Source organism: Chelonia mydas, chromosome 15 (assembly GCF_015237465.2).
Source record: "Chelonia mydas isolate rCheMyd1 chromosome 15, rCheMyd1.pri.v2, whole genome shotgun sequence".
NCBI classification, from domain to species: Eukaryota; Metazoa; Chordata; order Testudines; family Cheloniidae; genus Chelonia; species Chelonia mydas.
Genome location: NC_057856.1, coordinates 13,390,440 through 13,409,150, shown reverse-complemented (window position 1 = coordinate 13,409,150; position 18,711 = coordinate 13,390,440). Strand labels below are relative to the sequence as shown.

Sequence of the window (18,711 nt, the reverse complement as noted above, 5' to 3'; positions counted from 1 at the left end):
CAGGATCCTGTCCCGAGGAGAAACGGAAGAACAGGCCAGCTGCCTGAAATGGATGCCCTCAGGGGACTGGGAAAGTGTCTCAGAATGGGCAACCTCTCCAGAGACCATGACAACCAGGTACTGAACTTAATGATTAAGGATAAAATTGTGCCACCTTTCATCACCTTGGGGAGCACTCACTCCCAATGCCTTCAGCTGGACTACTTTCATGGCGTAAGTGATTCCAACAGTTAGTAAGAGTTGCAAAGCTGGACACTAAATTACAGGGCATTTCATTCACAGTTCATCTGACTGTACAGAAGAGCACATGTTTACTTCACAGCAACATAACTCATTGTACAAACTCTCTCTCAGGCACGTTCTAGTTCAGACAGGTATTACTGCAGAGACACTTCCGAGCTTAGATCAGAGAACTAAAGAATTTTACAGTAACTGGAGCATTTTAGGTTTTATGCTTGATCCATGTACCTCTTTCCCTTCCCACAGTTAGCACCCCACAGTGACTAATATTCTGAGGTAGGGATACCTCTCCCTCCATTGGGTTAGATTAGACAGTTTCCTGAAATAGTTAACTCAACAGTTTTATACCTTGCCCAGCTACTGCAAAACATATAATACAAAGAAAACAGTACAAAGTACAAATTTAACAGTAATCCCTTGGTGCCAGTTCCTCATTGCCACAACTCAGACAAAGATGGAGACACGGAAATCAGTTCATTCAGTTATAATAAAAGAGACCTACTAAGGACTGGGAACAGTAAGCCCTTTAAGCAGAGATGGCCAGCTGCCTCTCAGACCTGGTGAGTACCCTGAGGTTTACCTATTGTAGCTGATTTTTTAATGCTATCAGCACTTTAAAGCTGACAAAACCAATATATCAATAGGAAGAATCTGCCTCCTACGCCATGAAAATTAAAGCTGGGCAAAACCAACAAAAATTATTTTGCACAAAAATTTGAAATTTTGATGTTGTTTCCATTTCACAAGGTCGAAAATTTTCTGTCTCACACAATTTTTCATAATTTTAACCAACACGTTGAAATTTTTATAAATTTTTTTCCCTTTACTGAAAATTATTTGTTTTCTGTCTGAAGACTGAGCTTTTGGTAAATGAAATATCTCATTAATGATTTTGAAAATAATGTTGATATAAATACTGATATAATTTCATTAAAATTTTGGTTAAAAATTGTGAAAAATGTAAAATGGCAATACTGTTGAAAATGTTTCTCTGATATTTCCATTAAGACTTCTTTAAAACAAATCTGTGTGTGTGACACGGCTTCTTTGAGTCTGTCTGTTTTGCAGTCAGGATGGTTGAAGCAGAACACACTTTTTTAGAGGATATCCCTTTAACAAGAAAAGTGAAAAAAAAATATTGGAACAAGAGCATTCTCTGAAGGTTCCTAGGTAGCTGGTTTCAGAGTAACAGCCGTGTTAGTCTGTATTCGCAAAAAGAAAAGGAGGACTTGTGGCACCTTAGAGACTAACCAATTTATTTGAGCATAAGCTTTCGTGAGCTGCAGCTCACTTCATCGGATGGGAGGACAGTCTGGGAGACAATCAAGGGAATGGGAGAGTCATGAGGTGCTTATTCATTAGCAGGTGGCATAAGAGAAAACACAAACAAAATATGTGAAAATACAATCCCAATCACGCAAAGATCTTTTGGGAATAGCTGGAGATGGCATAAGTCCATCCAGAATCCAGTGGCAGAGGCCAAAGACAATTCTCTTCCCACAGCTACTACTTACATTAACACAAGAGCCTGGGAAGCCCCACAACTTACCACACTGTTGACAGGAAACTCCAGGGTTTCCATGGCAGCAAAATGCAGTTCCTTGAGCTGCAAGTAGAGAAAGGGTCAGATAACACATCTCTGGCCCCAGAGCAAGTAGAGGGAGAAAGAGTGTTTTCAGAACCAAGGCCCCACTTATGCTTTGCTACCATTTCAGTGAAGATGAGACAATATTCTTATTCTGTTCCTGTGAAGCTTCTTACACCTGCAACAGTCTGTGACATATGAGATATATTTCTGGAAAGTGAAAGACAGATATAAGGAACATCCTGGTCTTACCACAAGCTTAAAAAGTGGTTTTTCTTTGCAGGTTAAGTACCAAAGGCTATTTCAAATGATCTTCATTTTGGGAATTGGTGGATCCCTGCAAGTTGGCCTTCAGATTTCTATGATCACTTATGCTTCTGTGGTAAGCGGTCTTAAGCAGCTGGAATACTATTTGGTTGTGTGTGCAATGGGACTGCATGCTAGCTTGAGGATGCTCCTTCAAGGCAATTCACCAAGTGTTTGCATTGCAACTATTCCTCCATTTTCTATTCTATCCTGTAAGTCAGTGTTCCTCAAAGTGTACAAAATAATTGAGAGGACGGGAGAGATGTATTTTCAGAATGCTTTATGCTATAGCTAGCTTTTCTTCTGACAGATGGTGCAGTCAGTAAGTTAAGGCAGTAAGGTTGTGCATTTCCTTACTGCATAGTCCTGAGACCTCAGAGTGGATCTGTAAAGGATTTTTTTTAAAGTAGGATTTTGCTTTACTTTACTTCTTGATGATGTATAAAGAAGACCTGAATGGGGAGGGGGGGGCGGGTTGTTTGTTTTTTAAAAAATCTTCTGTTTTCATACACTGGAAATATTAGGAATGTCAAGTTTGGTCTTCCCAGGTTTTGCTGAAGGACACCTCTTGGGGTTCTCAGAGCGTGGGTACTTTGAGGTCTCACACCATAAAGGGGAAGTTGAATCTTTAATAAATAATAAAATAATAAAAATATCTAGCTCTTATAAGCTTCCTTCTTTTTCCAAAATACTCAGTAATGAATGAAATTCAATAGGTGTTAACATAAAACAAAGAGTCAGATTATGCCTGCCTAGATCCATGTGGTCTGAGGTCATGATAGGGAGTGGATGAAGACAGGACAAGCTGGAGATGGCATAGATGGGACACTCATCATCCCGCTCCTGCCCTAAGGTTACCAGGAAAAACTAATAGATCCCCACATAGTGTTAACTTTTCTATATAGCCTCCCCACCCCCGTCTTTGGGAGTGCCTTCTACAGGCCAAGAGACAGAAGAGATGAATCCCTGACATGAGGCACCCTTCACAGTTGCTCAGCTTAGAGTCTCAAATTTTGTGATGTCATTCAGTAACTTCATTAATTCTCCAGTCACCAGAGTATGTTCTAGGATAGACAAGATCTGCATTTCTAATGTAAAAAAAAACTTAGAAGCAAGCAAATGTAATAAAATAAAACAAATACCTTTCAGATCTTTTTTTATACACCCTAAAGAAGAAAAAAAGGGCAAAAGTCTAAATATATTTCCTTTGAAGGCAATGCCTTTTCCGCGGGGATTCAGTGTTATCCAGTGGATTTCACCTTACAGAGACAGTAGAATTTTAAGGCTTCAGGACAGTGAGAATGAAAACAAGGTGGGCAATCTCACTGTAAAAGCACTACCAGTCAACTGTTTAAGAGAGGATCGAGATTGAGGTGCACTTGCAGAACTGCATGAGGAATTCTGTACTGTGTCCTACTTAAAGCCAATGTCATTACCCTCTTATTTTCATAGCTATAAATTAAATCACAATTTTTAAGCAAATTCAAGGAACATCTCTGGAATTTTTCACTCCACTCTAAATATATTAAACTCTCTCTGGCCTTTAGCTCCTAGCAGTTCCACAGTGTGAAACAGAAAAGGAGCAATACAAAGATGATGTTCAAGGTCTCAGATTCAAGAAGCAGCAGAAAAGTTTGGTGGAATTGTGGGTTCTTTTTTAAATTATGTCTAATAGTAAGTCACCCACTTTTAACTTCTTCTAAATAGTGGCTGAAAATATGACAAATAACTAAGAACAATCCATTGGAGTCATGTTTAGTTAATGAAAATCCCCTTTTTCTTTCCCAGCATGTTAAAAAGTTTATCAATGAAACCTGGCAAGAGCGATATGGCTCTCCTCTTCATCATGAGACCCTTATGTTGCTGTGGTCCTTCATTGTGTCTGTCTTCGGTATAGGGGGACTCCTAGGGTCTATGGGCAGTGGATACCTGACTAGAAAATATGGCAAGTATGTATATATAAAAACAAGTTGCTAATCAAAAGTCATGAAACAATTAATGAGTGGTTGAGTCCTTGAGTGTGAAACATTCTTTTAAGTATTCTAGAACCAAACCATTTAGCACCTTGAAAGTAAGGATCAAGACCTTAAACCTGACGTAGTATTCTATGGAAAGCTAGAAGAGTGAGAAGACTACTGGAGTGATATATTGATTAGGTAGACTGCTGCATTCTACATTTGTTGCAATTTCCTCAGGGCTGAGACCTTCAACCCTGATAGGTTATATTGCTATGGCCTAGGTGGGATCTAACAAAGACATCTATTATTGAAGCCTGGTTATCATCAGCAAGGAGGGGATGCTGTTTCCTAGCCAGCTGAAATGACAGAATGGGTTTCTTGGAGGTGCAACTAAGAGTTTAGCATCACTGAGAAGCACAGAAGTCCTCCTAGGCTATGGTCTGACTTTCTGAGTTGTGGGTATGTCTTCAAGTGGAAGGGTTGTGTCTCTAAGATCTTCTAAGTGTTTTCCTTTGCCAACCAGCATAACATCTGTGTTACTAGCCTTCAGCTTCAGCCAGCTCTTTTTCATCCATATTCTTATCTCATCCAGACTCTTAGATAGTTGGCTGACAACAGTATATTCCTAAATTGTGAAGGACAGATAGAGTTGTATGCCATGTGCATATTGTTGACATTTGAGCCCATTAGGTCTCTGTTTTTCCTAGTGCCCCCATGTAAATATTTAATAAGGGCTTGTCTACACTTAAAATGCTGCATGAGCGCAGCTTCACCACTGCAGCTCTTCAGTGAAGATGCTACCTACCTCCATGGGAGGCCTTCCCATTGGTGTAGGTTCTCCACCTCCCTAAGAGGCGGTAGCTAGGTCAATGGGAGACTTCTCCAATCAGCCTAGTGCTGTCTATACTGGGGGATAGGTGGCTTTAACTGTGTCACTCAGGGGTGTGAATTTTTCACACTCCTGCGCAATGGAGTTATACTGACCTAATTTCCTAGTGTAGACCAGGCCTAAGACTGGGGAGAGAAGTGTGCCCTGAGAGAGTCTGCAAGTGATGGGCACAGTGGTGTAGGTGGGATTTGCCTACAGTTTTATGGAAGTTTCTTTTGCACTGTTACAGAAAGAAATGTCTAATGTGCAACAATCTGCTCATGCTATCAGCTGCATTTGTCATGGGCTTCAGTAAGACAGCCAAGTCCTTTGAAATGATTCTGATTGGACGCTTACTATGTGGCATCAGTGCAGGTGAGACTTCTCATATAAGTCAATTCTCTTTCCTATCCCACAATGCTTTGTCTCTCTTCAAATTAGGATTTCCCTTTACTTTGACAACAAAATGTCCAGATTTATCCTCAGTGGTGCAATGTCTCATTAGGTCATATGCACAGAAACAGCACACCTGCTACAACACTTATTCTTACACGTATCAAAATGTTACCAATTCTGCTCACAAAAAACAAAGTTCTACTTTGAAAAAAAAATCCCTAGAGCAGCCAGAGGAAAGTTTGGGCTTACTGTATAATGTGTAATTTTCTTGATGGGAAAGAAATGAATAGATACATACTGTTCTCAGCCTACTTCAGTTACAATCTGTAGTTTCAGCAGAATATGGTTCTGATCAACGAAACTGGAAAACAAAACAGAGGACAGTTTAAATCTAATGTTCTCATAAAGCTCTCAAGAAACAACTCTATTCAGAGCTTCACCCATTTTATTTTCTCTCTGTAAAAATTCTCAGTACACTGTCTTACCCCTCCCTCAACACATGAACTCCTTTGAGTTAGGAAAATGACCTGGGATAATCAATAAAAGTAAATCCTGGCACGTAGCCCAGATGTCAATAAAAACTTCCCATGCTAATGCCATTATGTCTTTGATTTCTCACCTACACAAAAGGATACCTATTTCACCTCTTTCCCTTGGAAAGGGATCTCTTATTTTGAAACAAGAACTTTTCTAAACTGATGTAAGACAATGTTGCATTGAATGGCAGCATTTTTTTTCTTTTTGGCCCATGCACTGGGATGCTCTGTAATTTCTTCTATGCATCTCGCCCAGAGAGAATTTCATCTGATTCAACAGAGTTTCACATCTTTATTCCTTTTGCTACCATATGCTAACAGGAAGGACAATGTCAGAAACTTGTTTACTTTAATATCAAACAGAGGTATGCTGAGATTACAGTATTAAGGGAAACCTGTTACTTATCTAAAAGATGTAATATTTATTTTTAAATGCCTTTGTTTTCAGATTAAATATTTCACTCATTAAAAGATACAAATAACACTTTTTGCCCCAAATCTGCAACATTAACAACAATGTGCAAAACAGATACACGTGACAAAAGTATTCATGATTTGCTCTGGAATCAAATATTGCTTGCTACAGAAATAGCCCATAAAGTACTAAAACCACAATTTTTTAAATTTACACTAATTTTATTTCCTATAATGGTTTTGTTTCGTCTCCTAAATTCAAGGTTTAGGAATTCCTCTACATCCTCAGTATGCTGGAGAGGTTTCCCCCAAGAAGCTGCGTGGATTTGCAAATTCTACTATCCCTCTTTTTGGGGCACTGGGAAAAACCCTTGGGCAAATTATGGGACAAAGGTAGAATACACTTACTTCCCTACCTACCTTTATTTCTCTATATTCTTTATCTTTCTGTTCATAGTCTTCCATTTGCCCACGCATCTCTCCAAAAACAAAATCTGCTGAAGTTTTATTTTACAATATTTACATTTTTATACTCTCCAGGGAGTATTTAGGAACTGAGTCATTGTGGCCATTACTGATGGCCTCCTGTGGAATTGCAGCATTGGTCCAGCTGGTCACTCTGCCATTCTTTCCTGAGTCTCCACCCTACCTCCTGATGCATAAAGGAGATGAGGAAGGTTGCCTGAAAGGTAACAGAGAGTTCCCTGGTCCTCACTTTTGTTTCTATTGGTTTTTTGGATTTGTGATCTTAATAGAACCTGTTAAGGGGATTTGTGATATTAGGTGGTACCAAGTTTCCCACTGCCCATTACTAAGCTGATTCTGTGAATACAGATGAGCTACAGATTTTGATATATGTCTAAATTAGTAGACAAACTTTTCTTTGTAAAATTCTGTATTAGGGGAAGCTTTAGCTTTCTACCATTACCAGCTAACTTCATTATTGCATTGATCATTCTGATTGATTAATGAGACATGGCCTGTCAGTTCAATGGAATAATCAGTGCAGGTACTGAACAATTCATGCATTATCTACTCAGTAAATTCAATAGTTAACTGAATAACAAAGAGTTGACTAACATGATGGATTTTGTTCTTTCTCATGGACAGCCATGAAGCAATTCTGGGGTGAAGGGACTCATCAAGCAGAGATTGATGACATGATGAAGGAGAAGGCTACAATGAAAAGCACCAAGATTCTCAGTGTCTTGGAGCTAATGAAAGAAGCATCCTTGCGTTGGCAGTTGTATACCATAATTATTATTATAGTTACCCTGCAGATTTGTGGCATCAATACAGTTGAGTTCTTCCTCACTTTAAGTCTCAAAACTATTAGGCAGCCTTGAAAATGCTACAGACTCAGTATAATTGGCATTTGGTTAACAGGGGAGTCCATAGCATTTCAGAATCTCACCACGCAATCTCAAATGTATATTTAAGAGAAAGGGTGATAGTTTTGAATACTGCAAGACTCCACACATCAGGGTTCTTGGGAGGGAAGAATGTGTTCTACCATGACATTATTGGATCTGTCCCTGCAGTGTCCATATATGTAGCTGTTTCTGATAGCTAGTGGAGATCAGCGGAGTGATAAGTAGTGGGACTACCTCCTGCCTATGTCAATATGTGCTGCAATTGTTCGCCATGGACGGCAGGCACCTAACTCTGAGCCAAGCTAACATGCACTCTGTCTAGGACGGGGAGTAATGAAAGCACACAAACTTAAGAATCGAATGTCAAAATTATTACATAGGACTCGTTTGCAAATTCCCACTGTGATGTGGGACTACTGGATTGAGGAGTATAATTATAAGGAGGTATCTTGAGCAACTATAGTGCAGGTCTATTTATAATACAATATCATCTGACAAATACAGGTCCCTAGAGCAGCAACAGCAGAAAACTGATAAAACCTGGTCAGTGTCATATTCTGCTCCATCCTTGTGTTTAAGGATTGCATACACAAGCAGCACAGATTAAAAGGGCACAATTCCGTATTGCAACATTTCACCACCACATTACACTGCTGCACTGCATGGAGAAAGGTTCTTGACTCACCTTCAAGCAATCTATTCAAACACTACTTCCCAAATGAGTAGTAGACATTCACTGGAGCAACTGCCATACTTACAAACAGGAGCAGAGCCCCACCATTATTTCAATACTGTAGAGATCATTCCTTCTTACGTATAGTGGCTGGTCTTCCCTGACAAACAGTGTGTGTGTGAGGGAATACCACTTGCCCTGTGAAATGGGTTCCACTTAAAAACACTGAGTTCCTAAGGAAGAAATACACCATTCTATTCCGACTACAAGTCTTTAAAAAGCACTTAATGATGCACGTCTATAAAGAACTGATGAAACCTCAGCAACTGATGGTCTCACCGTCACAGGGTTTTAGCTACTGTAACATTTTATAATAAAATATTTTAATTTCATAACATTTTACAGTGTTTTCATCTTTCAGTAATACGAAGTCTCACACCTACCCAACTTTATGTAGAACTGCAACATTGCAACACTGAACAGTAGAGACACGGTTCTCACTGGAAAATAGCAATTATTTATCTGGTGCCAGGAACAGTGTCATATACATATGTAAGAGGTAGTTTACTTTTCTTTAATTGCATTTTCTAGATCTATGTTTATGCTTTTGAAGTGCTCCACACGGCTGGGTTTGGTGAAGACATCATCCCCTACATGTCTCTGAGTGTTGGTCTATGTGAACTCCTCTCTTCTATACTCTGCGTAAGTAAAATTACACTGGGAATTGGTCAGAATTTGCTCCATCTGCAATTACATCAATGTGATTTGTATCCCTCAGAGCATCGTCATTGAGCAACTTGGCAGAAAGAGGCTGCTTTGCGGGGGCTATGGGATAATGGCTTTAATACTGGCTATCCTCACGGTAACACTCACCCTGCAGGTGAGGAAAATCTTTCCAATGAGTTCTTTTCCAATATCCACCCCATTTCTAACCCTTCCCATCAATAGTTCTATTGGCTATAGAAAAAGGCCAGTTGGCTCTAGAATCCCCAAAATAACTTTTGCTACCATGATGTCAGAGCTGGTAGTCGCTAAAGTTTGTCATGAGATTCCCCCAATCTTCCTCACACTCTGACGCAGGCAGGGCTGAACCTCAGGTAGATTCAATCTTGATTGTCCTCCTTCTTCTGTGGCCTGTGAATGTGGCGACTGTTAGCACAGTCTGCTGTATTCCTCCCTCCATTACAGCTGGACCCAGCCAAAATGGTTAAAAGCTAAATGTGACCTCAACAATACTAGTATCATTGCTGTTGCTCCTTCAGAGACAGGGCTCTTGTGATACCAGCACTCCTGGAAGAGGAGCTGCTCCAAACTGCTACCTTACCCTCAGTGCCTCCCACTCCTGTTTCATTTATGATGGATCAGTGTAGCTACAGAACCACTGGTCCAGGCTCCACCCTTCCTTGTGACCAGCCCTCTGTGCACTATGGTGCAGGGACTCTTCTCTACATGGAGATGTGATCCATGGAGTGCAAGAAGTATAGATCCCCTGAACAGATGCCCAAAAGCTCTTTCACCCCTGTACAGCAGGCAGGATCTGCTGCATCCAGGGACCTCCATATATGCTGAAGGGGCTACAGAGGCAAGACTTGCCCTTAAAAAGAGGTGACCTCAACAAAAATGGAACTTTGCCCTTTTTGTTGGTTTGTTTGTTTCTTTATAGTGTACAAGGAGGCCTTGAAGGTTCTCTTTTGTTTAAGGATTCTTCTGTACATTCAAAATTCAGGTGTTATACCCTGGATTTATAGACAACTGGACAACTTGGAGATCTACCACAAAGAATCTATTAAAGAACAACATGATTATGGGAAAGGGAAAGTGATTTTTAGTCACCCTGCTTAAAGCATTGTTTTTGTTCATACCCATTTAACAAACACCTGGGAGAAAAACCTTTCATTAAAGAATCAAGACCTTCACCCCTTCAACAAGGCATGAGAAAGATCTCATCTGGACTGTGAACTAACAAGTCCTTAACAAAATCAGGGAAGACACAATCTGGTATTCTTCATATTTCTAAAGTTAGGAAAAAGAAAAGCGAGCAGAATTTGGGAGGCAGGGAGAGAAGGGGCAGTCGGAAAATGAGGCCAGGGTGGAAACGAGGAACTATTTGTCACTAGCCGAACAGACATCACTAAGCTTTGTTTTCCTCTCTAGGACTGGTTCTTCTGGATGCCATACTGCAGCCTCTGTCTTATTTTGTTGTATGTGATCTTCTTTGGCATTGGGCCAGGTGAGTAGTTAGTTCAACGGAGAGGGAGAGAGACAGGAACCAGGCCACGTGAGTACAACAACATAGTAAGGAGACAGGGAAAACAAATAGCATACACCATTTAGGTATATGTGGAGTAACTGCAGAATCCAGAATGCTAATATGCACAAGGATAGGGAAAGAAGAGAACTAGACCACATGAATACATCTTCTTAGAGGAAGGAAGGAGGGAGGAGAGAGTGCATTAACGTGAGAGTAGAGCCTGAGTGAAGGAAATTATTGACCTTACGTTATTGATTATATGACCTCAGAGGCTCAGGAAATAGTTTTCTCCATCAAAAAGTCTTTCCCCCGCTCCCCAAAATACGTCACCTATGGCACTGATTCTGTAGCAGCATATGGCCTCCCAGTGGTTCTCAAACTGGGGGTTGGGACCCCAAAGTGGGTCATGACCCCATTTTAATGGGGTCGCCAGGGCAGGCATTAGTCTTGCTGGGGCCCAGGACTGAAGCCCAAGCCCCACCACCTGGGGCTGAAGCCAAAGCCTGAGGACTTCAGCCCTGGGCAACGGGGCTCAGGTTACAGGCCCCCTGCCCAGGGCTGAAGCCCTTTGGCTTTGACACCCCACCCCACCCCCCATCGGGGCAGAGGGGCTTGGACAGGCTCAGGCTTTAGTCCCCCCTCCTGGGATCATATAGTAATTTTTGTTGTCAGAAGGGGGTCACGGTGCAATGAAGTTTGAGAACCCCCATATTGGCAACATGAACTCAATAAATAAAACAGGAGAGCAGGCAACTGTGGTTGACCTAAGGCACTCGTTGATCAAGTATTAGCCCCAAAGATGACTTAACATTAGGCACAGGCAGACTAATTTTGCTGAATTTTGAACACTCTTGAACATCATAGGTTCAGTAGCAAGACACAGACTTGAAAAGTTATTTGGCTTGTGTTTTGCTAAGCAGAGAACAAAGAAGGCGCACAGAGAAAAAATATTCATGGCAAAAAACAGGGTGATGAAACAAAGCAGAGAGCAGGCAGAGTGAAAAACAGAGAGAGAGTCTGAAAAAAAGAAAGAGGAAAAGTTTAAAAATACATCATTATACACATGTACGCAGAGTGGATAATTCATTTGTGCCAGAGCAGCGATACTCAGACCTCAGTGGTTCAGGAGCCAAATTAGTGATCAGCATCACCCAAAAGAGCCACAGTCATGTGAATTCACTATATATAATTTTCACAGCAAAATGACTGACCAGGTGTTCTACAATTGGTTAACAACATAGTATAAGCATCCTGATTGGTTAATAATTAAATCACTCAATGGTTTAATATCATGTGCTGCAAAGAGCCACAGGAAACACATTAAAGAGCCATTTGTGGCTCCCGACCTTCAGTCTGAGTATCACTGTGCCAGAGCTAGCTTTTGGGGTGACTTCTTTCATACATAGTACAGGCTTCCTTTTACCTAGAAAAGCCTGTTCGGTTTCAGCTGCCTTCCCTTCCCTTGGGGGGGAGCATGGTTTGCTAACTCACAGTTGTTTAGTTAGTTCTGGGACCTCAAAACATAATCTGAAGCATTGGTAAAAGCCAAACTCTATGAGGTTCATCCATGCCTATCAATATCATCGAGTACATTGGGACATTAAAAAGGGAGAGTTCCGTAGTCCTATAATAACAACAAAATAATGATGATAATAATAAGCACTTGTATAGCATCTTTCATGCCAGACTTTCAGACTCTTACAAACATCCTCACATCTTCCCAGCGAGTTAATTACCATTTAAAAACTCAACATTTGCTACATATATTTCTTGATACATAGACTAGAAACTTACACAGTGGCATCTGAGTTACTACTGTAACTGTGGGTATTTTCTGTCTTCGTAATGGCAACACATCCTGGAATCATCATCACCAATACTTTACATGTAGGGAAACTGAGGCAGGGAGATTAAGGCATATATTCAATAATGTACTTAAGGATGTGCCAATGAGTTGACTCAATTATTTAAATGAGATTACTCCTATACTTCCCAAATTGGGGTCTAGATGGCTTGCCCATGGGCACACAATGAGTCTGTGGAGAAAAATAAATCAGAACTCACAAGATCCTTGCTTTCAGCTCTATATTCAGTGTGCATCCCATACAACCTCTTACCTTGACCATTACATTAGCATGATAGTTTTGTTATCTATTTTCACCAACAACTTTTAATGAACGTTTTTTTCACTGGAGGGAGAGAGGAAAGAAAGAAGGTGAAGGGAAACAGAGTAGCTAAGAAAACAACACAGCAATTATTACTTGTTCATGTTTCATCTTCCTTTCAGCTGGTGCCACAATATCCATTAGGGTTGAAATCTTTGACCAGTCATCCAGACCATCTGCCTTTGTGATTGGTGGGGCCCTCAACTGGGTTGGAATCTTTGTGATTTGGATGATTTTCCCATTCATTGTGGTAAGTGATTCTAACTGGATCATTTCCCAACTGCTTCTAATTTAAACCACCTTGAGAGGGTTGCAGGAAAATGGAGATGAATAAAGAGCAGTAAGTCACAGTGCTGGGTCAGTTTGGAATCTTTTGGCTCCTGTTCTGTGGAGACCACTTACGTAACATAGGTGGTGCATTTCATTTTTAGACTGAACTGATCTCAAACTCAAACATGTAAAGAATGACTTCTCCTTTATTTAAACATTATCTGACTTCAAAGATATAAAGTCACATTCAAGAATCTGAAAGTTAGAAGATTTGTTCATATTTCTCAATTTTTTTCCCCAGGAGAGCCTTGGTCAGTTCTTCTTCCTCATCTTTCTGGGAGTTCTTGTCACTTCTGGGATCTTTATCTACCGGTTCCTTCCAGAGACAAAGGGAATGTCTACCACTGAAATCCAAGAGGAATTCAATAAGTTAAATTTTAGGAAGAAATATGTCCCAGCCATGGAGAAGAATGTCAGTGAAGATTATACTTTCTGCACTCAGCTCTGATTTACCATCAAAGGGAGTCAGGAAAAGGAAGAAAGAAGAGACATTAGTGACTTTCAGACTGGAAAATAAAGCCACACTGGACTGTCAGCTTTAATATCTTTTATTGGACCAACTTTTGTTGGTGAGTGGGATACGCTTTCAAGCCACACAGAGACTGAGGAAGAGTCACTCTCACCAACAGAAGTTGGTCCAATAAAAGATATTCCCTCACCCATCTTCCCTCTCTAATGTCCTGGGACCAAGTGCTGCTCTCCAGTCAACTCAGAAACAGGATGATGTCTGTTAGTAACAGATCCAGTGCTCAAGACTGGAATGACTGAGAACTCTGGCTTAACTTGGTGAACTGTAAATATTCTTTTATACTATCTGTCAATGAATCAAAGGTTGGCGTTATGTTTAAAACTTTTAAACAACTCTCAGCTGAACCATGAGTAAAGAAAGGAAATAGAAACCCACCTCTTCCAAAGTGACTTCCCATTGTCATTTTACAATACAAAACTGGGAATAGTGAAGTTATTCGGTTGCTCTCCAGGGCTTAGGTTTAGACAGTGATAGAACCAAGAAAAAGTTAAAATGAAAGAGGAGGGAAAATCCAATGTTCTTTTTGACCCAACATCATTGAATGGGAAAAATTTTGATTCACATCACAAAGGGATAAGAGCTCAGATAACTCTCCATAAAAGATGGTGTTATAGGCAGAACTAAGGTTGCTCAACACTTTCCACTCTAAGATTCTGCTTTCAGTTGCTCATAACTTTGCCAAATTTAAACTGTTCTGGCTGAAATTTTCCATTCTGAAAGTCTGACTCAGGCTGATTTCCCCCAACCCCTCGCATTCCCTGCTTTTTTCTCCTTTAAATTTCAGTTAAACAGTTCAGATGTGTGCAAAAATGAGATTAGATAAAAACACGTTGTTTTCCCCATGTTAAAAAAAATTCTTACAGCAGTTTTGTTGAGAAGTTCTACCAACTCCATCCTTTGGAGAAAGGACTTAACATTTGGCAGGATGGCCATCCGAGTGTCAGGAATGTGCCTTTTGCTGTCCCCATGTGCCTGTGTAGGACTGGTTTGGCACCCCTGTCATGAGGTACTCCTGTGTGCCAAAAATGCTAACAAGGGGCATGAAGCAGAAGAAAAAGCCTTGTGTAAGAGTCTTATCTGTTTTCACAACTGATTCCACCTTATCATCTGCAGGTATGCTGGGGAGGTGGTGCGATGGTCAAACTCCCATTTATATGCAAATTCCTGGAATTCTTTTAAGGCAAAAAGAAAAGGGAGTACTTGTGGCACCTTAGAGATGAACAAATTTGAGCATAAGCTTTCGTGAGCTACAGCTCACTTCATCGGAAGCTCACGAAAGCTTATGCTCAAATAAATTTGTTAGTCTCTAAAGGTGCCACAAGTCCTCCTTTTCTTTTTGCGAATACAGACTAACACGGCTGCTGTTCTAAGGCAAAGAGGAGTCCGTTGTCATTGAGTACAGAATCTAGAATGTCATATCTCCCAGAGTGGGTCTTCAGTTTGCCAAGCATTGATTTACTTTTTGTATCAGGTAGGACATCAACCTCCAAAAACTGGACTAGTAGTCCTCAGTAGCCAAGTATTGGTTTTCCTTGAAGGTAAGCAAGTCCTCTCCCACCTTTTCCCAGGGTTGAGTGAGCAGTTCATATAGTAACAGAGTCTTTCTGTTGGCGGGTATCACTCAACCAGCCATGTTCACACCCTTCTAAGGAGTTCAGTTATGTATTCATTCCTGGCCAGTGAACACTCTCAAGTCCATCTAAGACAACTGTCAATGCCACGGTGTAAGGCATATTTTTTTGCATGATATCCTTGCATAATGAGGCAGGGACAACAGCTTTGTCCTCAAAATATGATTCCATCCTGCACACTCAGCTCATTTTTAATTTGAAAATGCAGTTCTGCTCCTATCGGCACTTGGCCTGTGTCTTCTGGCCACCCTGCTAGTATCTCTAGACTGCCTGTAGTTGGATGTCCTTTTCTGTAACCTCTTTGATTTCCATCAGCTTTGCTCTTGAAACTGGGAGATGATGCAGCATGTTAATGGATACAATGTTCTGACCCCCTTCCCCCAGCTCAGGGATGGTAGGTAAATGCCCTGCTCAGGTGTCAGCTAACACCAGTAATCTGCCTGGACATTCTCTCTACCTGGTGGACTGGAGGCACATCCACATGCACTGCAATCTATCTGGAGCATTAAGAAGGGGCCTTGCCATAATTACACTATTACTGGGTAGCCAAAGGTGTACTGATGGAATCACTCCACTCAAAATATCACAGCCAGAAGCTCTTTTGGGGGATATATAAAGATTCTGGCCTTGAAGAGTTCTGGCAAGATGTGATCAGTTGTGGACAGTGGCATTTTTTCCCCAATGTCCAGGTCAGTGGCTTTGAATCTATGCAGACGTGTGATTTGCCTGATGGCTTTTTTACCACCACCATGTTGCTTACCCAGGCTGTATTGGCCTCTACAGGTACTAGGATACTCCTGCTCTGCAGACTTTCAAGCTCCTTGCATAGTAGATTATGTAGTGCCACCAGAATTTTCCTTTGTGGTAAGCACACAAGTTCCACTGTGGGGTCTACATTCAGTCTTAGCTTTCCTTTGAGGCACCCTTCGCTGTTGAAAACATCCATATGCTTTTAAAGTTGTCTCCATTGTCTATGAGACTCCCCCTTTTGCTTCTTGCACTGCAGCTATAAAATTCTGAAGCTGCATCCAGATCAGATCCATGGTTTGTATGGCTGTATTTCCTAAGAGGGGTCTGTAATGCTTGCCATCCACCACCACAAACTTCGATTGGTACCATTTCTTATTTTTCAGACTAGTTGTTACCAAGTCACATTTTCCTACGGGCTACATTATGTTCTCATTGTACATTGTTAGACTGTGCCTGTTTGCAATGGGTACGTTCAAGTGCAATTCACCCGGAGCAATTTCATTGAAGGGCGCCCTGCCATCCAGCTGAAATAGCACAGGGCATTTCTCTATTAACATTGTTGCATGCACAGAGGTTGATATTGTCCCTTGTTGCTTTCCTGTCCTGACAGCCTGAACCTGGTTCGTTCTCAAACTCAAGGAGAGAGTCATGATATCCTCTCTGCTGTCTGATGTGCCATCCCTCTCTTGTACAAGTCTGACTAATCTTTCAGACCTTGCTCTGCTCTTGCGTGTGCTGCTAAAATGGTCCAACTTGACAACACAGTGCTGTCCTAGTGCAGGGCACTTCGTCTCCTTTACCTGCTCATGCTGTCTTCCACAGTAAATGCGTCACACAGTGGGAATGGAACACTGGCCACCTGGTTGCCTTTGCTGTTGTCTCACTGCATGTACTTCTGGGGGTGCTGTGCCTCCTAGGCTTTCACCCTTGCTCTTGAGGCTTCTGCTGCATGCCCACGTCTACGCGTCTGTTTGATAGGAGATTGCCTTCCTGACATGGGCGGGTGGATACAAGAGGCTTGGGGAGGCTAAGCCAAGCCTCCCTAAAAGGGGCAAGAAATGTCAGATGCGGATGCCATCTTTGGAGCGCTGCTGTCGGAATCTCCCAAGAAGTGGGGAGACCACTGGTGCCCACACCATGGCCCCACCCCTGCTCTGCCCCAAGGCCCTGTCCCTGCTCGGCCTCTTCCTCTGTGGCCCCGCCCTCACTGCTCCTCTTCTCCCAGAGACCCCACCTTTACTCTACCTCTTTCCTTGAGGGCCCCCCCCCCGCAGCCCATCACTCGCTGCTCTCTGCCCCCCTCTCCAAGTTGCTTGCCCTTAAGGCAGGAAGGAGCAAGTGGTGGGGGACCAGGTGGAGGGGGTGAAGAGGAGGGCGGTGGATGGGGGAAGAGGCACAGCAGGGGTGGAGCATGGGCAGGGCCTTGGGTGGAGCAGAGGGTGTTCCCCCGTCTGGGCACCGATGGTCCCTCCCACTTCTAGGGAGCTTCTGTGCCTCATGCCTAGCCTTCCCAAACACAAAATTCGTGTGTCACCTATGCTTCCTGGTGCAGCTACTCCCACAGATGGTGTTCCCAAGTGCTCCAGACTATCCTGCCCCAAATCAGGGAGTCTGTCAAGTCCCCAAATGTGCAGGTAGCAGCCTGTGTATTTAATGCTGCAACGTAGGGGTCTATCCCTCCCTTTGGACAGGTTTGTACTGAAAAACTTGGGTCCCTCCACACATTTGTTCTGCTTTGGGGAACAATAGTTTCCCAGGGCTCCTAGGCCTGCTGTGAGGTTTGAGGAAGTGGTGAAGATCTCTCTGCCTTGCTCCCCAATATGATAAAATCGTTTTAGTTTTCCGTCGCAGTCTCCCTGTCTGACTAGGTCTGTGTACAGGTCAAACTCCTCCTTCCACCAGGTCCATAGTCTCACAAGTTCTATGCCTTCAGAATCCAGGGCTTCAAACCAAACTCCATGGCTCACACTCCTAGCTGTTGCACTTCAGAGAACTCACAGCTCTGATGCTGCCACAATGTTTTATTTGAAAAGAATGAAGCTGAATCCAAGTTCAGTTCAACAAATGGAACTTTACTAAACCCTCTGGACTGCTCTATCCATGTGGCTTCCAGCCTAACTTCCTGCATTTCCTGTTCCACAGGTGTCCTGTCGATACGTCTCCCTAGGGAACAAGGGCCTTCTAACTCCAGTTCCAGTGTTCATAATACAGAGGAAGACGCTGTCTGATGGGAATGCAGAGGAATTAGGTGGATTTGCAGGAGCCAGAGGGTGGGAAAGAGCAGAGGGAGAGATGGGCAGGAGCTGGAGAGGAAGGAGCCAGTGGGTGAGGGCCAGCAGCAGATGGGAACGGGGACAGAAGCCATGAGGGACTGTGAACATTTTATTTAAGGACATGCCCAGCATCATATAGGAACTCTGACAGGGATAAAATATAGTTCTCCATGAGGGCATTAAACTTGTTGAACAATGAGATCATCCTTTCTTTTTCTGCAATTCCCTGGCTTATTCACTGTACACCTTCCAAAATTTACAAATAATGAGGCAAGGTTCCTACAGACAACAGCCTCATTCACTACACAACCCTGATTTATTCTCAGGAGCACCATCCATCCTGCATTCTCGGTGAGGCTGGGGTCCAGTGAAATAGATGAAATTTTGTAATTAGAGACCATACGTATACCTAATGCACACACACAAAGGGGCC

The 18,711-nt window shown here is 42.2% G+C and overlaps 1 protein-coding gene across 2 annotated transcripts; it reads left to right on the top strand.

Annotated features, from left to right (window-relative positions):
* Positions 1 to 668: 668 nt before the first annotated feature.
* On the top strand, positions 669 to 14,716 carry LOC102947461 (solute carrier family 2, facilitated glucose transporter member 11-like). 2 transcript variants are annotated; one of them, XM_027826214.3, is made up of 12 exons: positions 669 to 800; positions 2,109 to 2,207; positions 3,920 to 4,080; positions 5,208 to 5,332; positions 6,567 to 6,696; positions 6,844 to 6,992; positions 7,414 to 7,601; positions 8,941 to 9,051; positions 9,128 to 9,229; positions 10,504 to 10,579; positions 12,888 to 13,015; positions 13,337 to 14,715. In XM_027826214.3, exons 1-12 carry the CDS (start codon positions 777 to 779, stop codon positions 13,541 to 13,543), a joined length of 1,500 nt encoding a protein of 499 aa, XP_027682015.2. In that variant the 5' UTR covers positions 669 to 776; the 3' UTR covers positions 13,544 to 14,715. The 2 variants fall into 2 exon arrangements, with proteins under 2 accessions (XP_027682015.2, XP_043385674.1); XM_043529739.1 differs by lacking the exons at positions 669 to 800; positions 2,109 to 2,207 and adding an exon at positions 3,726 to 3,805 and having other exon boundaries at positions 13,337 to 14,716.
* Positions 14,717 to 18,711: the final 3,995 nt, after the last annotated feature.

Excerpts from the sequence above, each read along its gene's own strand:
- LOC102947461 (XM_027826214.3), top strand. The coding sequence starts at position 777 with ATGGCCAGCTGCCTCTCAGACCTG. Across the intron at positions 2,208-3,919 it reads TGATCACTTATGCTTCTGTG|CATGTTAAAAAGTTTATCAA; the intron begins GTAAGCGGTCTT and ends TTTCTTTCCCAG. Across the intron at positions 9,052-9,127 it reads TCCTCTCTTCTATACTCTGC|AGCATCGTCATTGAGCAACT; the intron begins GTAAGTAAAATT and ends TGTATCCCTCAG.